Below are 25,262 nucleotides of genomic sequence, written 5' to 3'. Positions count from 1 at the left end.
GGCATCTTGGTAACTCTGTCATTATATCTTTCTAATATGGTTTGGCTCCACCTGTTACCTTAGCAGGAAAGGTCCCCACAAACCAATACAAATTGTTCTGGGTGAATAAGTAACTACCATGCCTCTACAGGATGGCAGTTGTCCCTTCGATTGACACAAGTGGTCTCTGAATGGTGTTATGGCTATGTAGTATATTTTGTACATCATCTGCCTTGGCCTTTGCTGTCACCAGATCTCTAACCAAAATAACCCTTACAGGATATATTTTGACCCAACCATTATCAACCAGAAACAAGTTGTTGGTTTTTCCTCTTGTTCATCACCTGTCTCTATATAATAAGTTGATTTAAATGAGTGCTATAGCTTTATTTTACTATTTTTTACAGCCCTTGAAAATGAACAATGGAGCTGTGTTTATGCTTAAGATTGCTCCGTTGGTGCTAAATGTAAAGTCTAACTGTTTTGTAATTGAGAATTGACATTCTAAAATGTGTTTGAAAGCTGCCGATGGCCACAGACTTGAGTTTAGCTTTTATCACCCCAATTCCCCAAAACCATTCAAAACACCACTGGTTTCCAAATGTCGGGACCCTTCATAAGCACAAAAACTTCCAACAAGTGATGCCTTGGTTATTCTGGTAAAACTGATTAACACCAATGTCTATTTAATGTTTATTAGCCTAAATGTCAAATATGAGTGTCCCAAGAAAACATCTGGAAACCACTGGTCTTCCTTTTCTGCTCTTCATCTGATGGAAGTGTTGCTTTCTCCCCAGGTTGTAGGGCTGTTGTTTTGCAGTCAGTATGGCGGTAGTCATCAGGCTGCAGGGTCTGCCCATAGTGGCCGGCACCATGGACATCAGACACTTCTTCTCTGGCCTCACCATCCCTGACGGGGGAGTGCATATTGTAGGTGGTGACCATGGCGAGGCCTTCATCGTCTTTGCCACTGATGAGGATGCTCGACTGGGAATGATGCGTACTGGTGGGTCCATTAAGGGCTCCAAAGTGTCACTATTACTTAGCAGTAAAACTGAAATGCAAAACATGATTGAACTCAGTCGTCGAAGATTTGAGGCTGGTGCCGGTGCTGTTGAGACAGCTGTGCCCACAGCAGGAAATGCAAATCGTCAAGCAGCCACCCCCATACCCACAGTTCAGCCAGGGACAGGGGGAAGAAGTGGTAGTCATGGAAATCAGGGTTTCAGTAACACCCCTGCTTCAGTGACAGCAGCAAGTGCATCCCAGGAGCCACAGAGCAACAAGGCAGTAGCCAGTGTAGTGCCTAGCTTCCCCAACAGCTACAGCTCTGCCCCCACTATCACCACAGCTCTGGCATCACTCAATGCCGGACCACCACCTATTCCCCCACTTCCAAGCATGCCCTCCATGCCCCCAATGCCCACACTACCCACCATTCCTGTTCCCCCTCCAGTATCCTCTCTTCCCCCTGTTCCTACTGTATCCCCACTGTCCCAGGGACCCCCTGTACCTCCTATGTCCCATCTCCCACACATGTCCTCCCTGCCTCCCTTCAACCCTTCCTTACCCCCACCTGCTGGTCTAGCTTCCGGGCTTCCTCTTGGAACCCCAAACCCCATGTTATTCAACCCCCTCTCTCCCCTTGCCTCTCTTGGCCTCCAGGCCCAAATGAAGGCTGCTGCTGCTGCCGCAGTGGGTGGAGCAGGAGCAGCCAATCCTGATGAGTTATTTGTCCTCGTGCAGAACCTGCCCTTCTCCTGCTCAGAGGTGGAGATCAGGGCTTTTTTCCGGGGTCTTGGGGTGGATGGGGTTCGCCTTATGAGGGACAACCAAGGCCGGCCTACTGGCAGAGCCATGGTTAAGTTCTTCTCCCCCCAGGAAAGCTTTGAAGCTGTTAAACGTGGAGGGGGTATGATGGGCCAAAGGTTTATTGAGATCACCCCAGGCTCTGAACGGCAGTGGGCTAGTCTGAATGATAGTGGGGCAGGCATGCCTATTCACAATAGCAGTAAATCAAATAATGACCATCAAGACCAGCACCACCGTCGTGGTAATGCTGGGTCAGGCAGCAGGGATCAGAGAGGACGGTCAAGGTCTCCACATCGGCAGGAGTACTGCATTTACCTAAAGGGCCTTCCCTATGAAGCAGACAAGAAACAGATAAAAGAGTTCTTTAACAATTTGTCAATTATTGAGGACAGCATCTACATTGCTTATGGGCCCAATGGCCGTGCCACAGGAGAGGGCTTCCTTGAATTTAAATCAGAACAGGACTACAAGACTGCTCTAGGTGCTCACATGCAGTACATGGGCAGTCGCTTCATCCAGGTTCATCCAATAAGCCGGAAGGGAATGCATGAAAAGATTGACTCTATTCGCAAACGTGAAGCACAAGGTGATGGCAAGAATAGTGATGGCTTGAAATCTCCCAGGAATTGTGCTCACATCACCAATATACCTTACAATGTATCCAAGAAGGATGTCCGTGCCTTCTTGGAGGGTGTGGGGCTCTATGAGGACACCCTGAAAGTTCTAACAGATAGCCACGGCAATGGGTTAGGGCAGGCTATATTCCAGCTACGGACCGAGGAAGATGCACGCAAAGCTGAAAGACTGCACCGCCAAAAACTCAATGGCCGTGATGCCTTTGTCCACCTTGTGACCTTTGAACAGATGAAGGAAGTCGAGAGAAACCCTCCTCCCCAGAACAAGAGGGGCCATCGCAACCAGAACCAGCAGAACCAAAATCAGAACCAACATCAGCAAGCCCAGCCCAGTTCCCAGCAACCGCAGATCAACCCATTCGCAGGAATGGGTGAGGAGTTTAATTTTCTCAGAAACACCATGGGAAATCTCAACAGTGCCCCCTTTGTGACACCATTCTCGGCCCCAGGGAATGGACTGGCAGGCCCCCCTCCTCTTCCTCCTCTGGCTGCAGGTTTGGGAGATGTGAATCTAGGAGTGGCTCCCCCACTTGTTGCTGGTCTCCCTGGAGCTCCAATATTGGAGCCACCAGGTTTTCGACCTGGAGCAGCCGTAGGGGCCCCATTTGGCCAGGAAAGCCAGAGAGGATTAGTGCCGTTTGAAAATGCCAACAGAAAGGGAAGTAGTGGACAGAGCCGAGGAGGAGGAGGAGCCAACAACAACCAAGGTCGTCCAGGGGGTGGAGCTGCTGGTGGACAGCAGGGTTTCACAACAGGAACCGATAGTCTCCGCAACCAGACTAACCCTGGAGGATCTAATAATCCAAACGGCCAACGTGGTGCCTCAGGCCCAACTATCGTCAAGCTCCAGAACATGCCATTTACTGTAACAGTTGATGAGATCATGGACTTCTTCTATGGCTACCAGGTCCTGCCAGGCTCAGTCTGCCTCCAGTTTAGTGAGAAAGGCCTTCCGACTGGTGAGGCCATGGTGGCCTTTCAGAGCCATGAGGAGGCCAGTGCTGCAGTCATGGACCTCAACGACCGACCTATTGGTGCACGCAAGGTCAAGATAAGCCTTGGTTAAATCCTTGCAAAAAAAAAAAAAGACTGAACTTTGCATAAATGATGTTACGCATACCATAATCAACTATCCTAGAGCAACAAAGCCAACAGTTAGCCAGACTCCTGGACTTAAATTCAACCACAACCAGATCAGTTTAGATCTTGTCCTCACCACTATCAGTTGTTTCTGAACCTCCCCATGTAGTATTGGCAGGTAAGACCCTCCCTCTACAGTCCCAGATATAACGACTTCATCAAGACTTTGCGCTTTTCTGCATCTCCTCTACTGACTCTGATTGCACAATATGATGACGGTTAAAGCTTGTTTTAGTTTCTTTACTACTCTTTTAGGTAAGCTTTTTTGTCGAGACATGCTCAGAGATAACACTTTGAACAGTTTTGTTTTGTTGCTGTGGTACAATGATGCTCATGTCAAACCTTGATGCTGTATGTGCTTATGCTGCGCTGCTGTGGTTCATGGTTATTTCTAAACATGCTCTGTTGCTATGGGGAAATGATAATGAAAAGACACGATAAAATTTTGCTATTATAAAATGTTCATGCTCTGTTGCGTTGTTGACCTTCTTCCCATGTTAAAATCTATAAATGCTCTTTAGCTTTGGTAAAATCTGTTGCTATGGTTACATGCTGTAGAGGATAAGAGTTCAACCACAGTGAAATGTTGTTTCTCTGTCCTGCGTTTAAGTCCAAATTCTTTCCTGCTATGGTAAAATTATGATGAAATGCTATGTGTCCATGATCAAATGTTTATGCTCTTTGATTATGGTGATCATGCTTTGTTTCTATGGTAAAAAATATGCTGACATCAAGTTGCTCTTTAAAAGCTAACCCACTCTCGCTGTTGTAAACTATCAAAGCCATTCTGTGTTGCATAAGTGCTCTGTTGCTTTATCGAGGATATCTGACAGACTGATTGCTGACTTGTTTTATTTTATGAAATAATGTCTTTTGGCTGTTGATTCTTGTCACATTTTGATGTTGCTTTGTTCTAACAATGCTGCCCCCACCCTCTCCCTCTTCACAGCTCATGCTAAATTGGTGTTTTGACTATAGAATGCTGAGATAATGTCCATAGTGTTTTCAGTCTGGTAGATTTTTGCTGTATCTTTCTTTGATCATGTTTCAAGCTCAACTTTTGTTTCTATTGTCAGTGTGAACAAACTTGTATGATGGTCTAACCATACATGATGTGGGCTCTCCTCTGCTTTGGCTAATAAAAGGACATTCCTGATGCTCACCTGCGATCAGCTTTTCTGACTGTCTGATCTATACTCTTAAATGACATTACTAATTCTGTTTCATGGGTTCATTTGAGTTTTTCTCTTGTTGACATCTTTGACATGTTGAAATCTGATTATTGGCCCCACAGTTTTGTGCACAGTTTGAGGTTAAGCAAGATCTTTATCACTGAAGTAGCATATTTACTTTTTAGAAACAAAACAGCCGTTGTCTGTTCTGTGGGATCACAAATCTAAAATGGATTATTTTGTCGTATAAAACCGAAAGCTAAATTTTACTTTAGATTATATTTTACTGGTTTAAATTTAGCTGAGTCTTTTGCCTGTACTGTGTTGAAAAAAATAAGTAGTCACATCTACATAGATGCTAACTGGTAAGATAGTGCAACAATGAATTTTAAATAGGACAACAGGGAGTCAGGTTGCTGTTTCAAGTCATCATGATTGTTTTCATATATATATATATATATATATATATATATATATATATATATATATATATATATATATATATATGAAAATAAGTAATGGTTGAAGTTGATCAGAATTGCAAATACTATAAATTCTTATGAGGAATTTTGGTTGTTACAGTCAATCTTGTGCACAATCCTTATTTTATAGCAACAATTCATAAACAATTTTACCTCAGCACACTTTAAAAAGTGCATGTCTAGACCATTCTTTTTTCATATTTTTATAAAGACCCTAAAATTAATCGATTTTAAAGATTGGAAAGGCAGAGGATTACGAGAAAAAAAATGCAACTAGAGAGAGAAGATGGAGACGCAGAAATTAGGGCTGGACAATTAATTGCAAATTAGATTAAATCGCAATATAGCCTGCTGCAATTTTCAAAAGTGCAGAAGGTGCAGTATTTCTTTAACCTGACATTTGTATCAAAATATCAGTTTAAGCCTTTTTTGCAGCAGAGATGTCATGCATCACACATCATGCAATCACTCTAGTAGCATATTTTTTGGATAGTAAAAAAAAAAATCATATTTTCTTAATTTTTTCTTATGTTTTTCTTGGTAATTATATTTATGTAAAAAATGATCATTCCCTTTAATAATATCCGAATTGCAAAATGAGTAAAAATCGTCATGATTAGATTTTTTTCACAATTGTTCAGCCCTAGTTTAATCTAACATTGTGTTGGTAATAGTTTAGAATGAATTATTTTTCTTTTTTGTTGGGAAAATGCATGAGGAACTTAAGTAATAATTGCATATTAAATTGCAATATTAGGTTAAAAAAATCGCAATTAGATTATTTTCTCAAATCATTCAGCCCTAGCAGAAATATAAAAGGAGCTGCATTAAGAAGAGGAGATGTAGATATAGAAAAGAATAAACAGCATAAAGAAGAGGGAAGTGCAGAAGTAGAAAAGACATGGTGCAGAAACAGAAAAGAGGGAGATGAAATTGAGAAAACAAGCAGCACAATAGCAGTGAATTAGATTGATATGTGGCTGTCCTGGCCACGAATTTATCCTAATCTTTTTTTCTGGATAAAGCTATGGTAACAGTGATGATCGCAATAGAATTTTAGTTACCGTTAGCAGTTACATGTTTAACAGGAGACTGAACATTCTAGTATTGGCATTACCAACTAAGATGACAATGAACTGGAGAGGACTGGTATTAATGATTACAACAGTTACACTTGTGCAGCTCTTAGATTCACTTAAACTTTTCTGTGAGTGGTGTAAAGCTGTTGTTGGACGAAGCAGTTAACAAGTGGATACACAGCAGCAAGGTGTCAGTGTTGATAACAGTATGTTTGGTATGGATCATTATAATTCTAGCATTAGCAAAAACAATGAAGAACAAAATGGAAGTAATTAAAGCCATTCATAGTGGAGTTTACAACTTTGACCATGTAGTTCACGCTGAGGCTCAAGTTTTTGAAATACTGTTTTAGATCCCTCTGAGCAAATGATGCAGTATGCATGAGGAGGTAAAAGAAAATAAGTGCAGGTTGGCATAGATATTGTTCATAGATGAAGAAAGACAGCAGTATCAATACATAATAATTAAAGGATTTACACATTTTCGTGAATTCACATTGCATAATGTCCCTCTATTGAATCTTTCTCTGAAGCAATGAGAACAGAGAAATATGGTACAAAATTTAAGAGGAACTACACTTTTTAGACAATCTGAAGCACAGTCATCAAGTCGGTACATTTTATTTAAGCTTTAATATGAAACACGTATACATGTCTTTTAACTGGCCATGACACAAGCATAAAATATAAATGGTCAGTTTCCCTGTTTTACATTATTGCCTTTATTCATAATAGTTACTGTTTGTGGCAAATGGCATGAAAGTAGTTCCATCTGATGAGACAGCTGCTGTTTCAGGAAGTGGCTACCTTTCAGACACACACTGATAACTTTATGAAGTGGTTCTGCATGCAGTTTTGAGCTCTGCATGTGAGCTTGTGATACGGATAAAAAAAAGCCTTAATAAAGTGAAAAGAAGCCGCAGAGATGAATGACTGGTGGAAAAAGATTTGTTGAGTTGTGAACATGATGTGTGCTAAAATATGTTGTAGGAAAGAAAAACCCAGATCACAAACTTGGCTTCTTTGTGTGTCATGAGTGTGTGTGATCTCTCTTATGTATTCAATCATTCACCTGCTCAGGCTCAGGGTTTGTACTCCCCCAACTGACCAGTATCAGACAGGACCTGCAGGTGAGTGACAAAAAACATAACACCATGAGAAGCTAGATTTTTTTAAAAACAGAAAATCAGTGCGTAATCACTCAGTTGTGGAGTGGTTGTTGCGTTATTACTTATTAAATCATGAATGATGAATAAAGAAAAGTGGTAGCTTGAAGAGAGTAATTAGTGTGTTGTAGATTGTACAGGATCATCAGTAAAGGGTAATGTGTAGATGCTTGGATTAAGGTGTTATTTGGTAACCAATACCTTATTCGTTGTCAATAAATGCTTTTCCAATACTGGCACTGCAGTTGTGAATGCCTCCCATTCAGTCCCAAGAATGTGATCAGGTATTGAGTTCCTGTTCACTGACCCCACACCAAAACTATATCCCTTCAGAAAACAACTTGTTGCCTTTAAAGTCTGTCAAAATCTGTAGCTTTGAAAGGAATGTAATTGTCTAACATTTGAAATGATTATTTATACATTTGAAACTTTTATAGAGAAAACTAAAGTTGGACAATTCTAATAATCAGTTTTCTTATGTTTTTCAAGTGTTGTTTATATTCTTTCCAATTTGTCTGACACTGTCTCATGAAATTTGTTGTATATGAGCTTGATCCAGCTCTAGATTGATTAGTAATGGAGATTATGCAAGGTTGTGAAGATATTAAGCCAACAAGGGAGCTGAGAATTTCGACATAGCTTTCCACAGGGATGGACCATTGTTTCAGTAAGAGTGACATCAAATGTGGCTGAGGCTGAAGCTGTTTGCTATGTGGTTTACAAGTACATGATGTGCATTTTTCTTTCCCATGGCTGTATTTTCCCCAATTCTGTCAAATTGCACTGTGATGCTCTGCTGGTTATCCTGACTGCACCGAGAGCTGCTGCAGAGGCTATTAATAATAAAAAAAGAACTGAAGTTTGGCTCCCTTGTTGAAGATTGCTTGTGCCGTATTTTACTGTTTCTCTCTGCCTTACAGTGCTCCTTGAGTTGTGAAACTCCTGTTTCCTTTCTGATCATCGCTGTTCTGCTTGTCATTCTGCCTCACTACACACCTTGAGTACTTTTTGCTGCAGCGACGGCTTTCCGGCGTAATTGTTTGGCCTTCAAGATAAATGCACAGAAGTGTGCAGATGTGTTAGTTTTCACAGTTTAAGATAAAGTGAAGGTTTTAAAGTGGTATAATGTGATATACAGATAAGCCATGTGAACCTTAAATGTGATGAATGAAGAGCTTGAATAGAAAATCTGTGATTTGTATTGAAAAGGTGATTATTATCCAGCAGGAATAAAGACATACTTGGAAAAACAGTGATCTTATTTTTGTGTACCTGAATGGTCTAGCACGTCTGCTGTTCTGCTTTTAATTTGTGAAGAACCTTCATGGAAATGATACATGTTGGAACACATCAGTGAAGGCCTTTTTTTATGTAATTTGTTGTAGTCGCTGCTTTTATTCTGAAGGGGCCGGGTCGGATGTTCTGATGTGTTGATGCAATTTACGTAAAGCATGAGCGTCTAGCAGCCGCTCCTGCTCAGTGGGCGTGACTGACAGTCGTATTGCCCAATCAGGACGCGAGTTTGTGGCTTCCTGTCCAATTACAGCGCAGTGTGACTAACTGCCGCTCCCTGTTAGCTAAACTGCTAAACGGAGAGAAACGGGCGTTTTCTTTCCCACGTACGGTTGAATAAACAGATTCCTGCTGTGGTAAGTGTCTGTTTAGAGCTTAAAGTGTCATGAGGTATGGGTTAGTGAACTGTCAGATGTGTTTAAGGCTACTTTTCTCCTCCGGACTGTGTGTGAATAGTTTCCACCCGCACAGGAATCCTCACCTGTGGTCTAAACATAAAATATAACGGCTTTGATAAGTAGATTTATGAAGTATATGTTGACTTAAACCTTGATCCTTGGGCAACTGGAGAGCTTATATGTGCTTACGTTGGTATGACTGGCTGGTTTTATAAGCTTTGTTAAGTAACATTTACTTTCAGGCTGGTGTTTTATTCAGGTGCTGTTCGCTCAGTTCATTTATTACAGTAGAGAGAAGTCAGAGGTCAATTTCAGTGCAGTTACCAGTCACTTTAGTATATATATGAGCAATAAAAGAATTTGACTTTTGACATTTATTCAGGTTTGTGTCGAATAGGTGTCAATAAAGCTGTCCTTTCACTGAACAGCACAAGTTAGACGGGATCATGTCACACTACCTTCCTGTTGTAAAAATACTGAGTTATAATCAGTTAAATACTCTAATAAAAGTTTGTATTAACAAACATTGTTTCATAATTTACCATCACCAAAGGCTTTGACAATTTTGGGGCCTATTTACTTGTTTTAGATTTAGTTTGAAGAAAAAAGTAAAGTAAAGTAATCAAATGACCACAGTAGACTACAGACCAACAGCATGCTGCTGGTTAAGGAAATTATATAAAGTTTTGGTCAGGATATTCAGTGTCTCTTTTAAGTAGAGGTTAACAAAAATACAAGACTGTTTTACTAAAGGAAAAGTATTGTTGCTTTGGTTAAAAATGACTGAGGTAGAAGTAGTGTTACTGACCGATAAACAGGGTTTCTGGAGTCTTAAAGTATGAAAAATCTGTAGACTGATCGTGGAAATTAAGGCTCTCAAGAAGTATTTTTAAAAAGTTGTACAAGCAGAAATGTAAGGTTTTAGGTGTTACTTTTAAGTTTTAAATGCAGTACAAAACTTGAACCTGTTTTTCTAAACTTAAAACAAAAAGTAAGGAAATGTGTGTTTGGTAGATTATTTCTATGTTGTAACAATGCTTCTTGGCAATAAATCTTATAGCGTTGGGAAGCCTGTTTAATTCCCTCTTAAATGGTGCCACATTTGTAAGGAACATGCATTTGTGGGATGAGCAGCAGAGCTGAGTATGTGGGTTTTAGTAACATTTTAGTCATTTCTACCCATTTTTGTTTTTTGTCTAGTTTTAGTTGACAAAAACTCAAAACACTTAAGTCTAGTTTTAGTCCACAAAAGTCCTTACATTTTGTCTTTACTTTTAGTCCAAGCATTTATTTTCTTGCCTAAATCTGGTACCAAATCATGTAAGTGTGTTCTCTGCTCTCTGCTAAACCTGGGGGTCCTGCTTTCTACAGCTGAGAGGCTGAATAGCTACAGATGCATTGTATTTAGACATATTTACTAACAGTGGAGAAATATCACAGATTTTGAATGTCCAGCAAAAACTAAATTACATTTTAGTCTATTTCTAGTCATCTTGATGAAAACTAAACTTATTTTTTGTCAGTTTTAGTCTCACAGATCTATTTTGTTAGTCTTAGTCTAGTTTTTGTCCTGGAAAAAAAGGCTGTCGACAAATAGTTTTAGTCATAGTTTTAGTCGACGAAATTAACACTGGTTGACAAAAAGCTACTCAGTTACATTAATGTGAGTAAATATAGTCAGTAACTTTCAACCCCTAGTGGTTTTAAAAATGTGAAATAATATGATACTTTTTATTAATACTATGTGTTAATATGAGACATCTCCTTATTTTGTATACAGGTGTACCAAAGCACATGTACTTTAAAACATGTATTCTAAACCCATAATTGTAAGCTTTTGATAGACACAAGACAGGTGTGCAGGCGATGAATAAATCCATCTAAAACAGGAACACTTAACACTTTTTCAACAAAATGTTGCCAATGCATTTGTGCAGTCAGACAATGTGCAGGAACTTCTATACAATTTTTGATTATTAGAATGCGAAGTTACTCAATATTAGGTACCAAAGGCTTCCATTTCTTTGCTGTAGCACTGAAAAGGGAACAGATATTGTTTTATCTGTATTAAAACTGTATAGAAGTTTAAAATGCTGTCTCAATGACAAACCTATGTCTGTTTTAGATCTGTCTGCCTTCTTTGCATGTGAAAAAGATAAAAAACGCTTTTTGCATATTATCCTAACTGACCGCTGAGAATGCTTGAGGCTCACTATTATGTAAGTACTTTCAGTGTTAAAGAAGTAGTTCAGTGTGTCAGCAGAGCTCCTGTTACTCCAGAGGGTAAGAGAGATTCTGTCACCTCTCTATGGACACTTGTAAATGTTTCTTCTTGATAAGGCAGGGAAATAACTGTGGAATGAATGTTTTAGGGCTGACTAAAGATTAAAGAGACACAATGAAGCTCTGCTATGACTGCACCAAAGGTCTGCTGTCATAAATGATATGTTTTTTATTTGTGGTGGCTATCAGTCTTTCATTTTTGTCTCTTGCAGCTATTGTCAGATGAAAATGTTGCACCTGAGATAACATCTTCACATTTTTGCGTGACATACACTCTAATCCGCTCTCCTTTGGTGCACTCGTTTGGCTTCGACTCCACCTGATTCTTCTGATGACTCAGTGGTTACAGGTGTGGTTGTAGATGGTGGTTTGTGTTTGTTTTGGTGACTGTTGTAATGAAAAAAATTCCAATCCTTCTTAACCAATCAGAGTCAGTCACTGCTGAATGCGCCAGGATGTGGGTTTACCACAGCAGAGCCTGTTTCAGATCTCCATCACTATGAAAGGCTAAACTTTACATTAAATACACCTAGTTATTCTCCATGTGCAGATGAAAGAGGAAAAAGAGTTTGCAGTTTTTAAACTTTTTTCTACACTTTATTACTTATGTATCAACACATCGGCTTGACTTTCTGCCCTCCAACACAAACACACAAGCTTCTAACAGAGCTGCCATGCTCTTAATCTGCATGATACGTTTGTTACTCGTCATTTTCTGAGCTGAATCCTGATCTATAGATCTCTCTCTCTGTCTCCATCAGATGGCAGACTGTGTGTCTAAGGTAGAGCTGTGCATCTCCTGTAAGGACCTGCTGGACAAAGATGTCAGCTCTAAGTCTGATCCTCTGTGTGTGCTGCTGCAGAAAACAGGAAACAGCTGGACAGAGGTATCATTTCATCTATACGACTGAATACTTGGGTGTCTGTTTCATTTAGGTATTAGATTACATATAAATCAAACTTCCCTCTTCTGTGTGTCTTTCTATCAGCTTGGTCGAACCGAGCGTCTGAATAACACCTCCAGTCCATCATTCAGTCAGCGTCTCAAAGTGGACTATCACTTTGAGACGGTTCAAAATCTGAAGCTGGGAGTTTATGACATCGACAACAAGAGCAAAGACCTCGGAGATGACGACTACCTGGGGGGAGTGGAGCTTACTCTGGGACAGGTACGCAGAACATCAGTTCAGGACAGGCTTTTCTACGTTTGCAAAGAACAGAGAAACACAAAGCATCTTCAAATTGACATAAAATGTTGCTTAATGTGATTGTGGAAACATAAACATGAATAATGAGATAAAGTATGCTCCCTTGGCCTAAAACACAACCTTTTAAAGGTCTGGTTTGTGTTCTAGAAAAATAAAACCCTCTACAATCTTAGGTGTTTTAATGTAAGGTTTTAGATTTGATCATTTTAAATAATTTCATGTTGGTTAATCTGCAGATTAAATTATCCATTAATCAACATTCTTTGTGCCATATCAAGTCTGAAATTTAAATAAAAATACAAATTAAGCCCAAGGAGCTGCACCCAGGTTCTTTATTTTATAAGGCTTACTGTCAAAAACCCAACGATGTTTAGTTCAAAATGCTTTTACAGAGAAGCCAGGCAGCCATTCCTCACACATCAAAAGGCTTTAAAAAGAAAGGATTTGCTTAAAAAAAAATTAACAGAAGTCATTGATCAGTATTCAGAATGTGTAATGATTAATTTTCTGTTAATTCCCTATTGATAGGTTGACTTCATCATTAAAGCTCTTCTGCTCTAATTTGATTTTTCTGCAGTGTTTTTAGTGCCTGATATCCAGTGGAGTGTTAGCTCCCTCTGGTGGTCAGATTGGGCTGCAACACTTACCTACTTGGTTGGTTTAATGTGCAGGCTTGAATTGATAAAAAATGTGTGTTTTTTTCATAGTCAATTGGATCGGAACAGCATCATAGTAAATACGTGATAAAAAACTTGTACCAGTTTGAATAACTTCATTTATCTATTTGGATCTTAATTTGTCTAAAACATAGTTGCATAGACAATTCACATTCATAACACATACCCTTCAAAATCATATTCAACATCCGTTTAACAATCAACAGTGGTATTCTTGTAAACATGATATATAAAACATGAATACATGATAGACAAGGTTAGAATGGATGGTGTTAGAATAGATGGACAATAAATGAATTAACAGATGAATAAATCATGAATTAATGTGGAATGTAAGTATGAAGTTTCCCTTTAAAAGTCATAGCCATTATTCAATTTGGGGGAATGCTTTTGTTCGGAGCTTTTATTCAAATCATTTTTTCATTGAACAATCCACCAAGGCACTTTGCCAAAACAATGCTGGGCCCATCCCTCCCTGGTTGAAAATATTCAATCAAAATGAATGGTGGTAAATGGGAAAGACTGGGTCTTTACAGATTTACAAGTCTAAATTACTAGAACTATACAGCTTAACTGTTATTCAGAGACCAATTCTAATGGTCAGTAAGTTAAATATAAACATAAGTTTTCTGGATAAGGATTGGCATTGTTCCATTATGAAATAAATAAGTTTTCGGTGTAAATGAGTGTCTCTTCAGACTCTCTTTGTCAAAATAGATAAATAACCCCACCATGAGACTGGAGGTGTCGTAAACAGACATATCATACTTTAGGTGTATATTTCAACAGTGTTAAATGAGTGAGAGCTTAACTTTTAAATTGTTCTGAATATATTAATGAGTGAATAAAATAAAGCAGTAAACAAAACACAGTAGCGTCTAATTGTGCTGCTGTCTCGGTTTTCTAATCTACTGCCATTCAATCCCAGAGCTTATTTTCTCCAAGATGGGATACTATTATTCTGGTACGCAAGAAGTGACATCAGACTGCTTTTACCTGTTACCTCTTTGCAACCCCAATACCAATGCATGATGGGAGTCTGTTATCATGGATACTGATGAATGTCTCTGTTTGTATTTCAGATAGTTTCCAGTAAAACTATAACACGACCTCTGCAGCTGAAGAAAGACAAACCTGCTGGGAAAGGAACCATCACTGTAAGTACTACCTCTACTTAACCTTCTTCTACCTTTTACATGGTTACTTCTAGGGGCAGGACGTCCTAATTGTTGTTGGGTAGGGTGAAGTCCTAGGGCTACATGACCCTTCAAACTGAGATTTTCAAGAAACACACTGGGAAATTTCACAGAATGACTCTAGAATATAAGATCATAAAATAATGATGATTCAATAGATTATGGTCCTTTTGATTCTGAGTAAGCATTTAGAATAGATTGTAATAAAAATGTCCAATACTTTTGTCACATCTATTTAAGTAATGCTGTTGACATGTACTGATAATTTATCAGAAACTTGAAGAGTCGTCCCATCTCTCAGGGAAAAACTGTCACCATTACTCCTTGTAGCTCTGTTTAAAGAGGCAATGGGACTCTAGAAAATGAGCTGAAGGGGTGAAAGTTAGAAATGGGACTGAGCCTTCATCAATGTGTGCAAAAATCTTTGATGAAAATAACTTACTATTATTGTGTTTGTGTGTGTAGGTCACAGCAGAAGAGATTAAAGACAACAGAGCCATTCAGCTGGAGCTGGAAGCTAAAAAGCTCGACAAGAAGGTAAATAACAGCCTACAATTTCCCTCTGCTGTTGTTTTAATTTTTAACTTATGGACTAACATCTGCTTGGGCATGTAAATACCAATTGTTAATCCATAATGCTAGTTGAAGTTATGTTCTGAAGACAATTTGATATCACATGGCTCAGGTGGTCTGAGTTGAGGTGGTCCAGGATGCCTTCATCCACACTGGTTTGGTTGTAAAGAAGTTATTTGTACTGGCGCATTTACCTGGTGGTCCTTTTTAGACACAGGTCTGACTTTGCATCATTTTTCAGTATATTTGTATTTTTATTATGTATATTGCTTGAAGTTTCATCTGCAGTTTTTAGGCCTTTAATACATACTTAAAAGTTGAAATCGTTGAAAGTACAAGACTTTGAAGTGTTATTTAAGAACAAGGTAATGTTCTGTATGATATAAAAGCGTATATCTTTATTCTTCAGGATACGTTTGGAAAGTCGGATCCATTCCTGGAGTTTTTTAAACAAGGAGATGATGGAAAGTGGCAGCTGGTTTACAGGACAGAGGTACTCAGAAACACACCCACAAATGTGAAAACACATATGCATATACTTTATTGTACATGGGCTGAGGTGGAGGTTTTACTGCAACTAAATATTTTCAAAGGTATGAAATAACTGCACATACATGTAACATCTCTGACAAATATTTCTCTATTTCTTAAACATTTTAAACTTATTAATGAATCAGAACTGCTGCATATAGTAACTTATAGTTGGCACCTTTCCCAGGAGGTGCATACATACAAAATATAGGCTAATGAGTATAATCTAACACTTGAAACTATATAAGTGAAGATCGTGAAAAAATACTCTCAAACTTGATGACTTGCTGTATGACTCGTTTTTAGCTGTCCAGTTATGGCCATTTTCCTTCTCTTCTGTCTTGTTAGGTAATGTCCCCACCTACTGGTGTACCAAATTGCTACACCTCACTTTAGTAATCTCTTTTTTTATCTGCTTTAGAATGAATTAGCAAAAAATCCATCTACAAAAAGCAGGAGGTCTTATATATGACACAGCCTAAAAATGTTGACATTTTTAAATAAATCTTTGTCATTCAGCATGACCAAACATGTTTTCTTTTTTGTTTTAGCCATTATAATCCTCTTGTATAACTCGTATGTGAAGTTAAAAATATATGTTCGTAGAGTTGATTATGCATTCTGCAAGTTGCTTTGTATTTTCAGGGCTGTCAAGATTAATCGCATGAGTCACAATTAAATATGATCCATAACTAGTGCACTATTTTTTTTTAAACATTGTGATTAATCTCATGCTTTAGTGTCCCTTTCAACACACTGTGAATCCACTTCATCATCTCCCTGCAGCCACAGTGATGTAAAACAAGTCCACCGATGCTCCTTAAAGTCTCATTTCACTTAAAACTCACAGACAGCTTGATGGACAAGTCAAAAGTCATATGACCCTTGTGTTAATGAAAATTTATATTTTTACTGTTCCCTTATTTCTTTTTCAATCCATGACAAGTTCCTTTTTCCATGGTTAAGTTCATGTTATAATCTTTGATCGAACTTTTACAGCAGGTCTGCATCCAAACAGGAAGTCGGTTATCCTTAGTCTAAGACAGTAGGAGAATCCAAAATGACGCAAGACCAGTTTGAAAAGCAAAATAGTGGCATTTTAAAATGCAGTAAAAAGGTTGGGATTAATCACGATTAACTTCAGAAACCCTGAGATTTATTATGATTAGAAAATTAAATCTCTGACAGACCTAATTATTTTGCGTTTGAGAAATAAAAGAAGCCTTAAGAACGAAATATCTTGAAGCACAGTTTTAAGGTTGGATGTGTATTTAAAAAAGTTCTCAATGCAGCTGTTTTTTAGACTATTTTTCTGAAACCAATGCTGTTATACCCGTATATTATGTGAAACTGTTTTTTTTTGTGCCAATGACCAATCAAAAAAAATTCTACAAATAAACCATGATTTTTGATTGCTACCCACACAGCAGGGCTAAGGCAAAATAGTCCTCTTTTCAAACCCTCATTGGTCCTGACAAAGTCTTATAACCTTGAAAAACAACTAAGGTGTTGCTTATTTAATAAAGAGCATTAAATGTTAAAGAGAATTGATAAACATTTGAAATACTGTCCTGAAAAATGGCCTTGATTATGAGATCTAAAATTGTGACTGGTTGATTTGAGCATGTGTCTTCATTGAGATTAAGCTGAACAGTTTACATTTGTTATGTGCGGGTCTGTGTGCAGGTTGTAAAGAACAATCTCAGCCCCACCTGGAAGAAGTTCACAATTCCCCTACAGACATTCTGCAGCAGCGACCTCGAGAGGCCGCTAAAGGTTTGGCCAATTGCAGTTCACCTCTTCAACAAATGAGTAAAACTGTCACATGAATTAGAAAACATGCCCTTCATTTTCTGCAGGTGGATTGTTCCGACCATGACAGCGATGGATCTCATGATCTGATTGGCTCTTTCACCACTAAAGTCTCTGAGATGGAGAAAGCTGCCCATGGTTCACCGGTGAGCTCAGACACTGATCATTTAACATTTCAGGACTCCAGACTGGTTTGTCAGGAGTTTGATAGATTTTGTCGTCCAGGTGGAGTTTGACTGCGTCCATCCTGAGAAACAGAAGAAGAAGAAAGGCTACAAGAACTCTGGTGTCGTCTCAGTGAAGAGCTGCAAGGTAAGAGACCACATTACCCAGAGTTCACTGCTCCCAGGGGTTGTGCTTTGTTTACCATTAATAACTTTTTTGTCTAAATTATGATCTCTTTCTAAAACTTCACCCAACACTCTGAAACTCAACTAATCTAAACCAAGACTGAGTCAAAATGTTAACAGGTATTATTAGTTTTAATATCAGGAAGAATTAGACATGAAAGTAGTTGTTGGAATAAATCATCAGGGGTACTTTTATGGCTCCCTAACCCATTGTGTCCCTTTTTTTTCTCTTGCAGATGGTGACTCAGTACACTTTCCTGGATTACGTGATGGGTGGCTGCCAAATTAACTTCACTGTAAGTCAAAGTACATGAACACGAACACATGCTTTTAACAGATAAATGGGATCATAGATAAATTTCACATAAAGAGGGAGAAAAGCTTTTAAAATTGGCCTTACTAGCTCTCACTGCAAGCTACTTGCAAAGCATTCTGTGATCATTGCTCATTTATAGATATGCAGTTTTTCACTCTTTTCATACCTTGAAATAAGAGTTTTATCTGAACTTGTCAGGTGAATGTGGTTTAAATAAGTATAATTTAATATTTTTGACTAGAAATGAGATAAAAACATACATTACTGAGGAGTTTTTGCAGTGTAGAGATAACATTTCTGTTTGAATTAGGCATTTATGTATAAATGGATAATGTTTGGCACTGTAGGTTGGGATCGACTTTACTGGCTCTAATGGAGACCCTCGCTCGCCAAACTCTCTCCACTTCATGAGTCCAGACGGGCTGAACCAGTACCTGTCTGCTCTGTGGTCTGTGGGTCAGGTGGTCCAGGACTATGACACGTTAGTATACACTTATGTACAACTTAAAACCATAAAAAACTTTGGAATATGCACAGAAATGTAAGCCTTGCCAGCTGAGTCCCTGTCACATCCCCCATATCTTAACTCTATAAATCTGTTTGTATTCACCAAACCTAGACCCCTAAACTTGATCTTAAATAAGGGTTTAAACTCAGGAAGATGTTAGGCCACACTATAGGGTCTGAGTCTGACCTGTAGCTCTTTTCACACATGCAATTCCCACTATCTCCCTGATTCCCTACTCTTTCCACTGTCCTGTTAAGTAAAGGCTAAAATTCTGAAAATAGAAAGCTCATATTTTCAACTCCCAACTTTGACTTCATAATCCCATAGTTTGGCCTTTTACACTCACAATTTAACATTTTGAATCATGTTTTGACTTTTAATGTCGTGATTAAAAATGTTCATATTTTGACCCTTTAAACTCATGGTTTGGACTTTCTTTCTAATATGTTTGCCTTTTAAAAAAAACAGGCCCTCAGGTTAGACCTGAATCCAGAATCTGGCCCCTGCGGTGATTGAATTTGACACCCCTGCCCTAAATTATACAGTCTTCACCAAAAATACTCTCTAAGTCCTTTTTCAGCCTGGGCTAAGTGCTTCATTTTTTATATTTTCTATTTCAGTGATAAACTTTTCCCAGCGTTTGGATTTGGAGCAAAACTTCCTCCAGATTATCAGGTAAGCTCTCTAATCGGCCAATCCCAACACAGCACTGATGTCCCTTTTTGGTCTTTCAAAAAGTAACCCACTGTCCGGATTCTGTGAAAGAAAAGGGCATATTTGTGATATTATCTTTTTTTTTTTTTAATTAACATTGTAGAATATCAAAAGGTTTAAAATTTGCAGCCAGCAGTCAGTCATAGTGAAACGTATAAAGATGGGTTTATTGAACTTTTGTGTTTTCGATCTCACAGGCTGCACACCACGAGTTCGCCCTCAACTTCAACCCAACCAACCCCTACTGCCAAGGTACAGACTGGACACATGCACATAATGTTTATACACATGTGTAAAGATTTTTTTTAAATCTGAAAGTAAAGAGTTTCTTCTAAAATGGCACAATGAAACTGCAAATATGATTTCACCTGTAATGATTTTGATGGAGTTACTTCTTTTCACTTCATAATTTGTCCTAAGTAGTTCAAAGTGTCACCAAATAGTTCCCTCAATCATGGTTAGTGCCCACTTTTAATGTCACTGTTGAAATTTGAGGGCTAGATGGGTTTTTATAATGAAAAGAAAGAAGCAAATCTGTTGTTTACACTTTTTTTTTAAATGAATGCAGCTCAGATATGATGTATTAAGGACAAGTTTATTTAATATCTGTGACAGTTTAAGGAAGAATTGAAGATGTTTTGGAGAAAGTGCCTCAAGTTTGTGATCACGCAGATTAAAAAGTGCTCAAAATTTTCCTCCCCTTTTATAAAATAAAAGGATTTTCTGATTTAATTCCCTGTATTCAAATGTAATTCCATGGCTAGTTTTTCAGTCTTCTTATATTTCTTAAAGGTGCAGTGTGTAATATGTCAGCCCCTCTGAATTAGTGTTTAATCACCTGGATGTAGAAAATAGTTTTAATTCCATTCACTTAAAACAAAACCTTTTATTCATGCATGGGTAGGGTCCCCTCGATGGACTCAGTCTTGTTGGATTTTTGCATCTTTAATGATTCTACAGTAGCACAGAAGGGACCAAATAATAGTGAAACAATTTTATATATTGAGATGATTAAACACTAATTTAGATAGGCCTGCTTATAAATATTATGTTCCATATTTACCAAGGTTGTTTCACTAAATGCTGCTAAACTAAATATTACACACTGCACCTTGAATGGTTGCAGCAGCTCAACATTTATAAAGTATTTAATTTACATTAAGCTTCTTTTGTTTTTCTCAGGTATTCAGGGGATTATTGAGGCCTACAGGATGGTTTTGCCTCAGCTGAGACTTTCTGGACCCACAAACTTCTCTCCCATCATCACTCACGTCGCTTCCATCGCCGCTGCAGCTGCACAGACCAACACAGCCTCTGTGAGGATTCACACACAGCCTAAAACAAAATAAATAAATAAATAAAATAAAATAAGCAAAATCACTCATAATCTGTCCTGTCTCTGTGTGCAGCAATACTTCGTCCTCCTCATCCTCACTGACGGTGAGATCACCGACTTTGATCAGACCCGGGACGCCATCGTCAGAGCATCAAGGCTGCCGCTGTCAATCATCATTGTAGGGGTGGGGCCGGCTGACTTTAAGGCCATGGAGCTTTTGGATGGAGACGACGGCAAGCTGAGGTCGACAGTAGGGGAGGCTGTTGCCAGAGACATCGTTCAGTTTGTCCCATTCAACAAGTTCAAAGATGTAAGATCGTATTTTGTTTCTAGATAACTACTGTGCAATTTTTCCCTAAAAGGCAGTTGTTGAAAGACTGACAAAAAGTTGATGTTCGACCAGAGTAAGGGCTGAACAACCACCTTCCTTGTATTGTGCCCTTCTTGTAAATTAGTGATGACCTCTCATAATGGGCATCCCCCTTTTAAAAAATATTGTCAGTACAAATATGGCTGTTTCCTTCTGTCCCAGCCTCAAAAACACTGTCTGAGAAAAACTCAACATGGTAAAGAGACAGTGCATATGTTAAAAGAGTAACACAGTCGTGAGCTACTGTACATTAGAAAGGAGCTCATAATTACTTATTATGAGGACTTGCAATTATTGCAGTAATTCAATCCTTTTTTAGTGACTACATGGGTGTTCTACTGTTTTTACAAGACTGATTAGAAGTCTTAACATTGTATCCATCCTTTCTCTCTCTCCAGGCTCCCATTGCGTCTCTGGCTCAGTCTGTCCTCGCTGAAGTTCCTAACCAGCTCGTCTCTTATTTCAAAATGAGAGGCCTGGAACCACCGAAACCAAAAGCCGCCCCTAAATCCTAAAACCAACTCCATCATGAAACGTAAAACCAGACCCCTGCACTCCCTGACCAATCACAATGCTGAACGCTCTCACCCACCTCATTCCAGAATCAGACCACGCCCCCTTCTCTTTGACCACTGCTATGAGACCAACGTGATGACTCTCAGCCAATCATATCACAGCACTGAACTGTCAGCCAATCAGGATGCACTCCTAAGTTTTTTAGTTGTTTTATATTTACACTTTTTCTATTTTCCTCTGCACTTGAATTGTTATGATATAGTATAGATGACTGATTTAATATTTTTCTGCTGCTCAAACTAACTATGCAATTTACACGTTTACTAACATGCACAATAAGAGAGCCACACACAGAGTAAGGAAAAATAGGTAATTACTAGCCAATGGCAGCTGAAATTGATGAGGAAAACCAAGGTGAGATTGGAAAGAATTTTAGGGTTTTTCTGGTTTAAAAGTGTATAAAACATGGACATAGTCTTAGTGATGTCACCCAGTGATTTCTGAGGACACATTTTGAAGCCATATGATGATGGATGCCATATTGGAAATGTATTTGAATTCTGGGTAATCTAGAAGCAGGCAAAGAGATGCACCGAGGAGGGGAAATGAAAGTCTTGGTTGCTGAAACAGCCTATCAATCAATGATTTATGAATATTTGAACAGTCAATAGCTTAAAAAACAATCAAAGATTTCAAGTACCCATTTTAATACATTTATAGATATATATATATATATTAAAAACACAAGGCCAATACAAAATCAACAGGACTTCAAAAATTCTCAAAATTAAGCCCTGTAAGTAATTTTCATGAATGCATATTCCTTATTAAAAGGTCTAATTATGCTTAACTTTAGCCTTGATAATCAGAACACTTCAATCATAAAAAAAATCCCTGGTAGAGTTTTATACCAATAAAAATGAGCTGAAGAGACTTAAACCATCTCTTGCACCAGCCTGTAATCATGTTGATTTCTGCGGCAAAAACTGTCATTTTGATATGGGACCTAATGGGATTAAAGTCGCTTTCAGATACAGCTCCAAGTGGCCACTTGAGGAACTGCAGTTTTTTGCACGTCCTCATTGGCTTCACTTTTCAGCACTGGATGTTGCAGCTTGGTTTTTCCTTTTATTTCATCATGCTCAAGGTTGAATGACAGCAGTACAGAGAGGAAATCAGAGTAACTAACCTGTGCTCTCCATAGTGCCATAATGACCGTATGCATGATACCAGCTGTGTGTGTGGCTCTCTTTAGCTTTATTCAGGTATTGATACTTTGCACCTTGCTTTTGCTCTAAATGCTGGAAAGATGTATTATGAATTAGATTATTTACTCTATATCAGTGCTTTAACACTATAGCCTTATTATAAACCTCTATGTAGCCTTAATTTTAGCCTTAATTAGCACGCTGCCTCTACTGCTCCAGCTGCTTTTGCCTGAATGTTTCTGACTGCTCTCTCACGACTCTGTGGGTTTTTCAGGCCACCATTTTGGCCTGGATTCTACAACCACTTGCGATCAGTTATTGCCAAATTAATATGTAGACCATTACAGTCATGCAAAAGAAAATGTGTTTTCAGGCAGCAAAGATACCCAGTAATCTCCCTGCAGAAACATAAAAATTAAGCCTGGTTTGGGCATTATAGCAATAATAGAAGAATCCTGGAGTATTGCTTAATGAGGGCCAGTTGGTTCTAAAAGTAGAGGCAGTATCTCAGAATAAAGTGCCTCATTGAATAATCTCTCTGGTAGAAATGTTTTTAACTAATCAGACTTTAACATTTTCTGGTTGCTAAAATGGCTAACTTTATCATGATGTTTTAAGGATGTGGACGTAAAACTGTGAGCTTATCACTGGAAGTTTCTTCAAGTTTTGTGTTTAAAACATTAAATGTCTGATAAGTTCATATTCAAAGAAACAGGACTGTAAATTTGATGCATCTTTGATTAAAAATTTTGTTTTGTTCCTACATGAATCAACATTTCAAAGTACCAGCGCTCTGAGAGTCTGTCTGAATGTCTGCTCTCCTTCTTTACCAAAGATTTATCTCTGTTTGAATCACATCCTCCCAGCTGGGATACTGGAATGACCTTAAGTTCTTCAAATGTGTCAAAACTCATGTTTACTGCTGCAAAGCCACAACTAATGTTAGAAATGCGCTCTGCTTTTATAAGAGTTACTGCCAAAGCTTCATTTGCAATGACCTTAATTCACATTCACCTCGTAAAGATGACCAACCTTACTCTGGATGTTCACAGGAATGAGTCAAATTTTTAACCTTTGTCTTTTGCTTTTGATCTGGGTCCATTTTAGAAGTAGTTTTTGTTTTTTATATTTGCAAGATCATTTGAACTTTTTTATGACGCTGTATCTCCAGAACCACTGGTCCATCCTTAAAAATCAGTCTCGGCAGTTGCAACCTTCACAAACCAAACTTCTAGTCAGAAATGCATAAAAAGAGAGACTGTTCAAATTTGAAAAACTTTTTTGTTTGTTTGTTTTTTTCAGGATATTTTAAGTAAAACTTTTCTCAAAGTTTGGCAGTGGAAAGGTGGTTTGGCTGAAAGAATTAAGTATAATATGCACTAGAAGGCTTAAGGAGAAGCCAGCTGAGTTTATAATTTCTGTGTATGTTTTTCCATGGTATGTTTTCATGAAGCAGATGCTGTACATTGAAGTCTGTCCCTCTTGGGCTGTCATTCAGCCCTTTTTAAAACTGTTTATGACAGGGTTTGAGTTGAAGGGAAATTGTATTTTCATAAATGTGGCTTTGAGTATTTAAGTATTCGAATTGTGGACAACTTTTGCTGAAAATAGTCAATTTTTTTATTTCAAAACGTTTTAATAAGAAAAAAAAGGATTATCTGCTAAAACAATCATAGCTGAAAACTCTGTATTGTCACTTTAAAACTGTCTGTTAAGTCTCATAATAATCTAAGGAAAAACTTTCCCAAATGTTTAAGAGGTAAAACCTAGAGAAATGCTGCTTCTGCTTGCCTCGATAAAGAACTATATATCCCATGATGCTTTGCCTCACAATACCACTCACAGTCAGCCAGAAGATTCCACATTCTCCCACACATGTTGTTTTCATCGACCTGTAAACCTTTGTTGAACTGGTTGATCCATTCCTCTTTTATTCCACTAGCTAACTGACCACTAACTACATAAACCAGTCTAACCAGTAAAAACATCTCTGTATGGATGCTGCCTGATGTCAACAATAATAAAACTATGATGGGAGAGAAGAAATTTGTCTTATTGTGTTTTTCCTTTAAACTGCTGATATATACAGATAATACAGGCTAAAATTTAGAGCTAATTCAGGATGATACGGATGATTTAGGCTGATCATAACACTTCATATAGGCTCATATCTACAGCAGATTAAGGCTGATATCTAAAGCTGATTTAGGCTGATATCTAAAGCTGATTTAGGCTGATATCTACAGCTGATTTAAGCTGATATCTACAGCTGATTTAGGCTGATATCTACAGCTGATTTAAGCTGATATTTACAGCTGATTTAGGCTGATATCTACAGCTGATTTAAGCTGATATCTACAGCTGATTTAAGCTGATATCTACAGCTGATTTAGGCTGATATCTACAGCTGATTTAGGCTGATATTTACAGCTGATTTAAGCTGAAATTTACAGCTGATTTAAGCTGATATCTACAGCTGATTTAAGCTGAAATTTACAGCTGATTAAA

The 25,262-nt window shown here is 38.2% G+C and overlaps 1 protein-coding gene across 5 annotated transcripts in view; it reads left to right on the top strand.

Moving 5' to 3' along the window:
* Positions 1-24,340, top strand: part of cpne1 (copine I) — a 29,646-nt gene extending 5,306 nt beyond the window's left edge. For 3 of the 5 annotated variants that reach the window (XM_041783140.1, XM_041783139.1, XM_041783141.1), the window contains one exon: positions 777-4,728. In XM_041783140.1, coding sequence (XP_041639074.1) covers positions 805-3,492 — 2,688 coding nt within the window. In that variant the 5' untranslated portion in view covers positions 777-804 and the 3' untranslated portion in view covers positions 3,493-4,728. Of the gene's footprint in view, positions 1-776; positions 4,729-9,002; positions 9,115-12,200; positions 12,327-12,428; positions 12,609-14,406; positions 14,482-14,985; positions 15,058-15,502; positions 15,587-17,310; positions 17,401-17,483; positions 17,583-17,661; positions 17,749-18,022; positions 18,083-18,449; positions 18,584-19,230; positions 19,286-19,521; positions 19,577-20,506; positions 20,641-20,733; positions 20,971-21,428 lie in introns of those variants that run through there. The other 2 variants (XM_041783143.1, XM_041783142.1) reach the window with 2 other exon arrangements.
* The last annotated feature ends 922 nt before the right edge of the window (positions 24,341-25,262 follow it).

Source organism: Cheilinus undulatus, linkage group 3, assembly GCF_018320785.1.
Source record: "Cheilinus undulatus linkage group 3, ASM1832078v1, whole genome shotgun sequence".
Classification (NCBI taxonomy): domain Eukaryota; kingdom Metazoa; phylum Chordata; class Actinopteri; order Labriformes; family Labridae; genus Cheilinus; species Cheilinus undulatus.
This window is presented reverse-complemented; position numbering and strand designations above follow the sequence as displayed.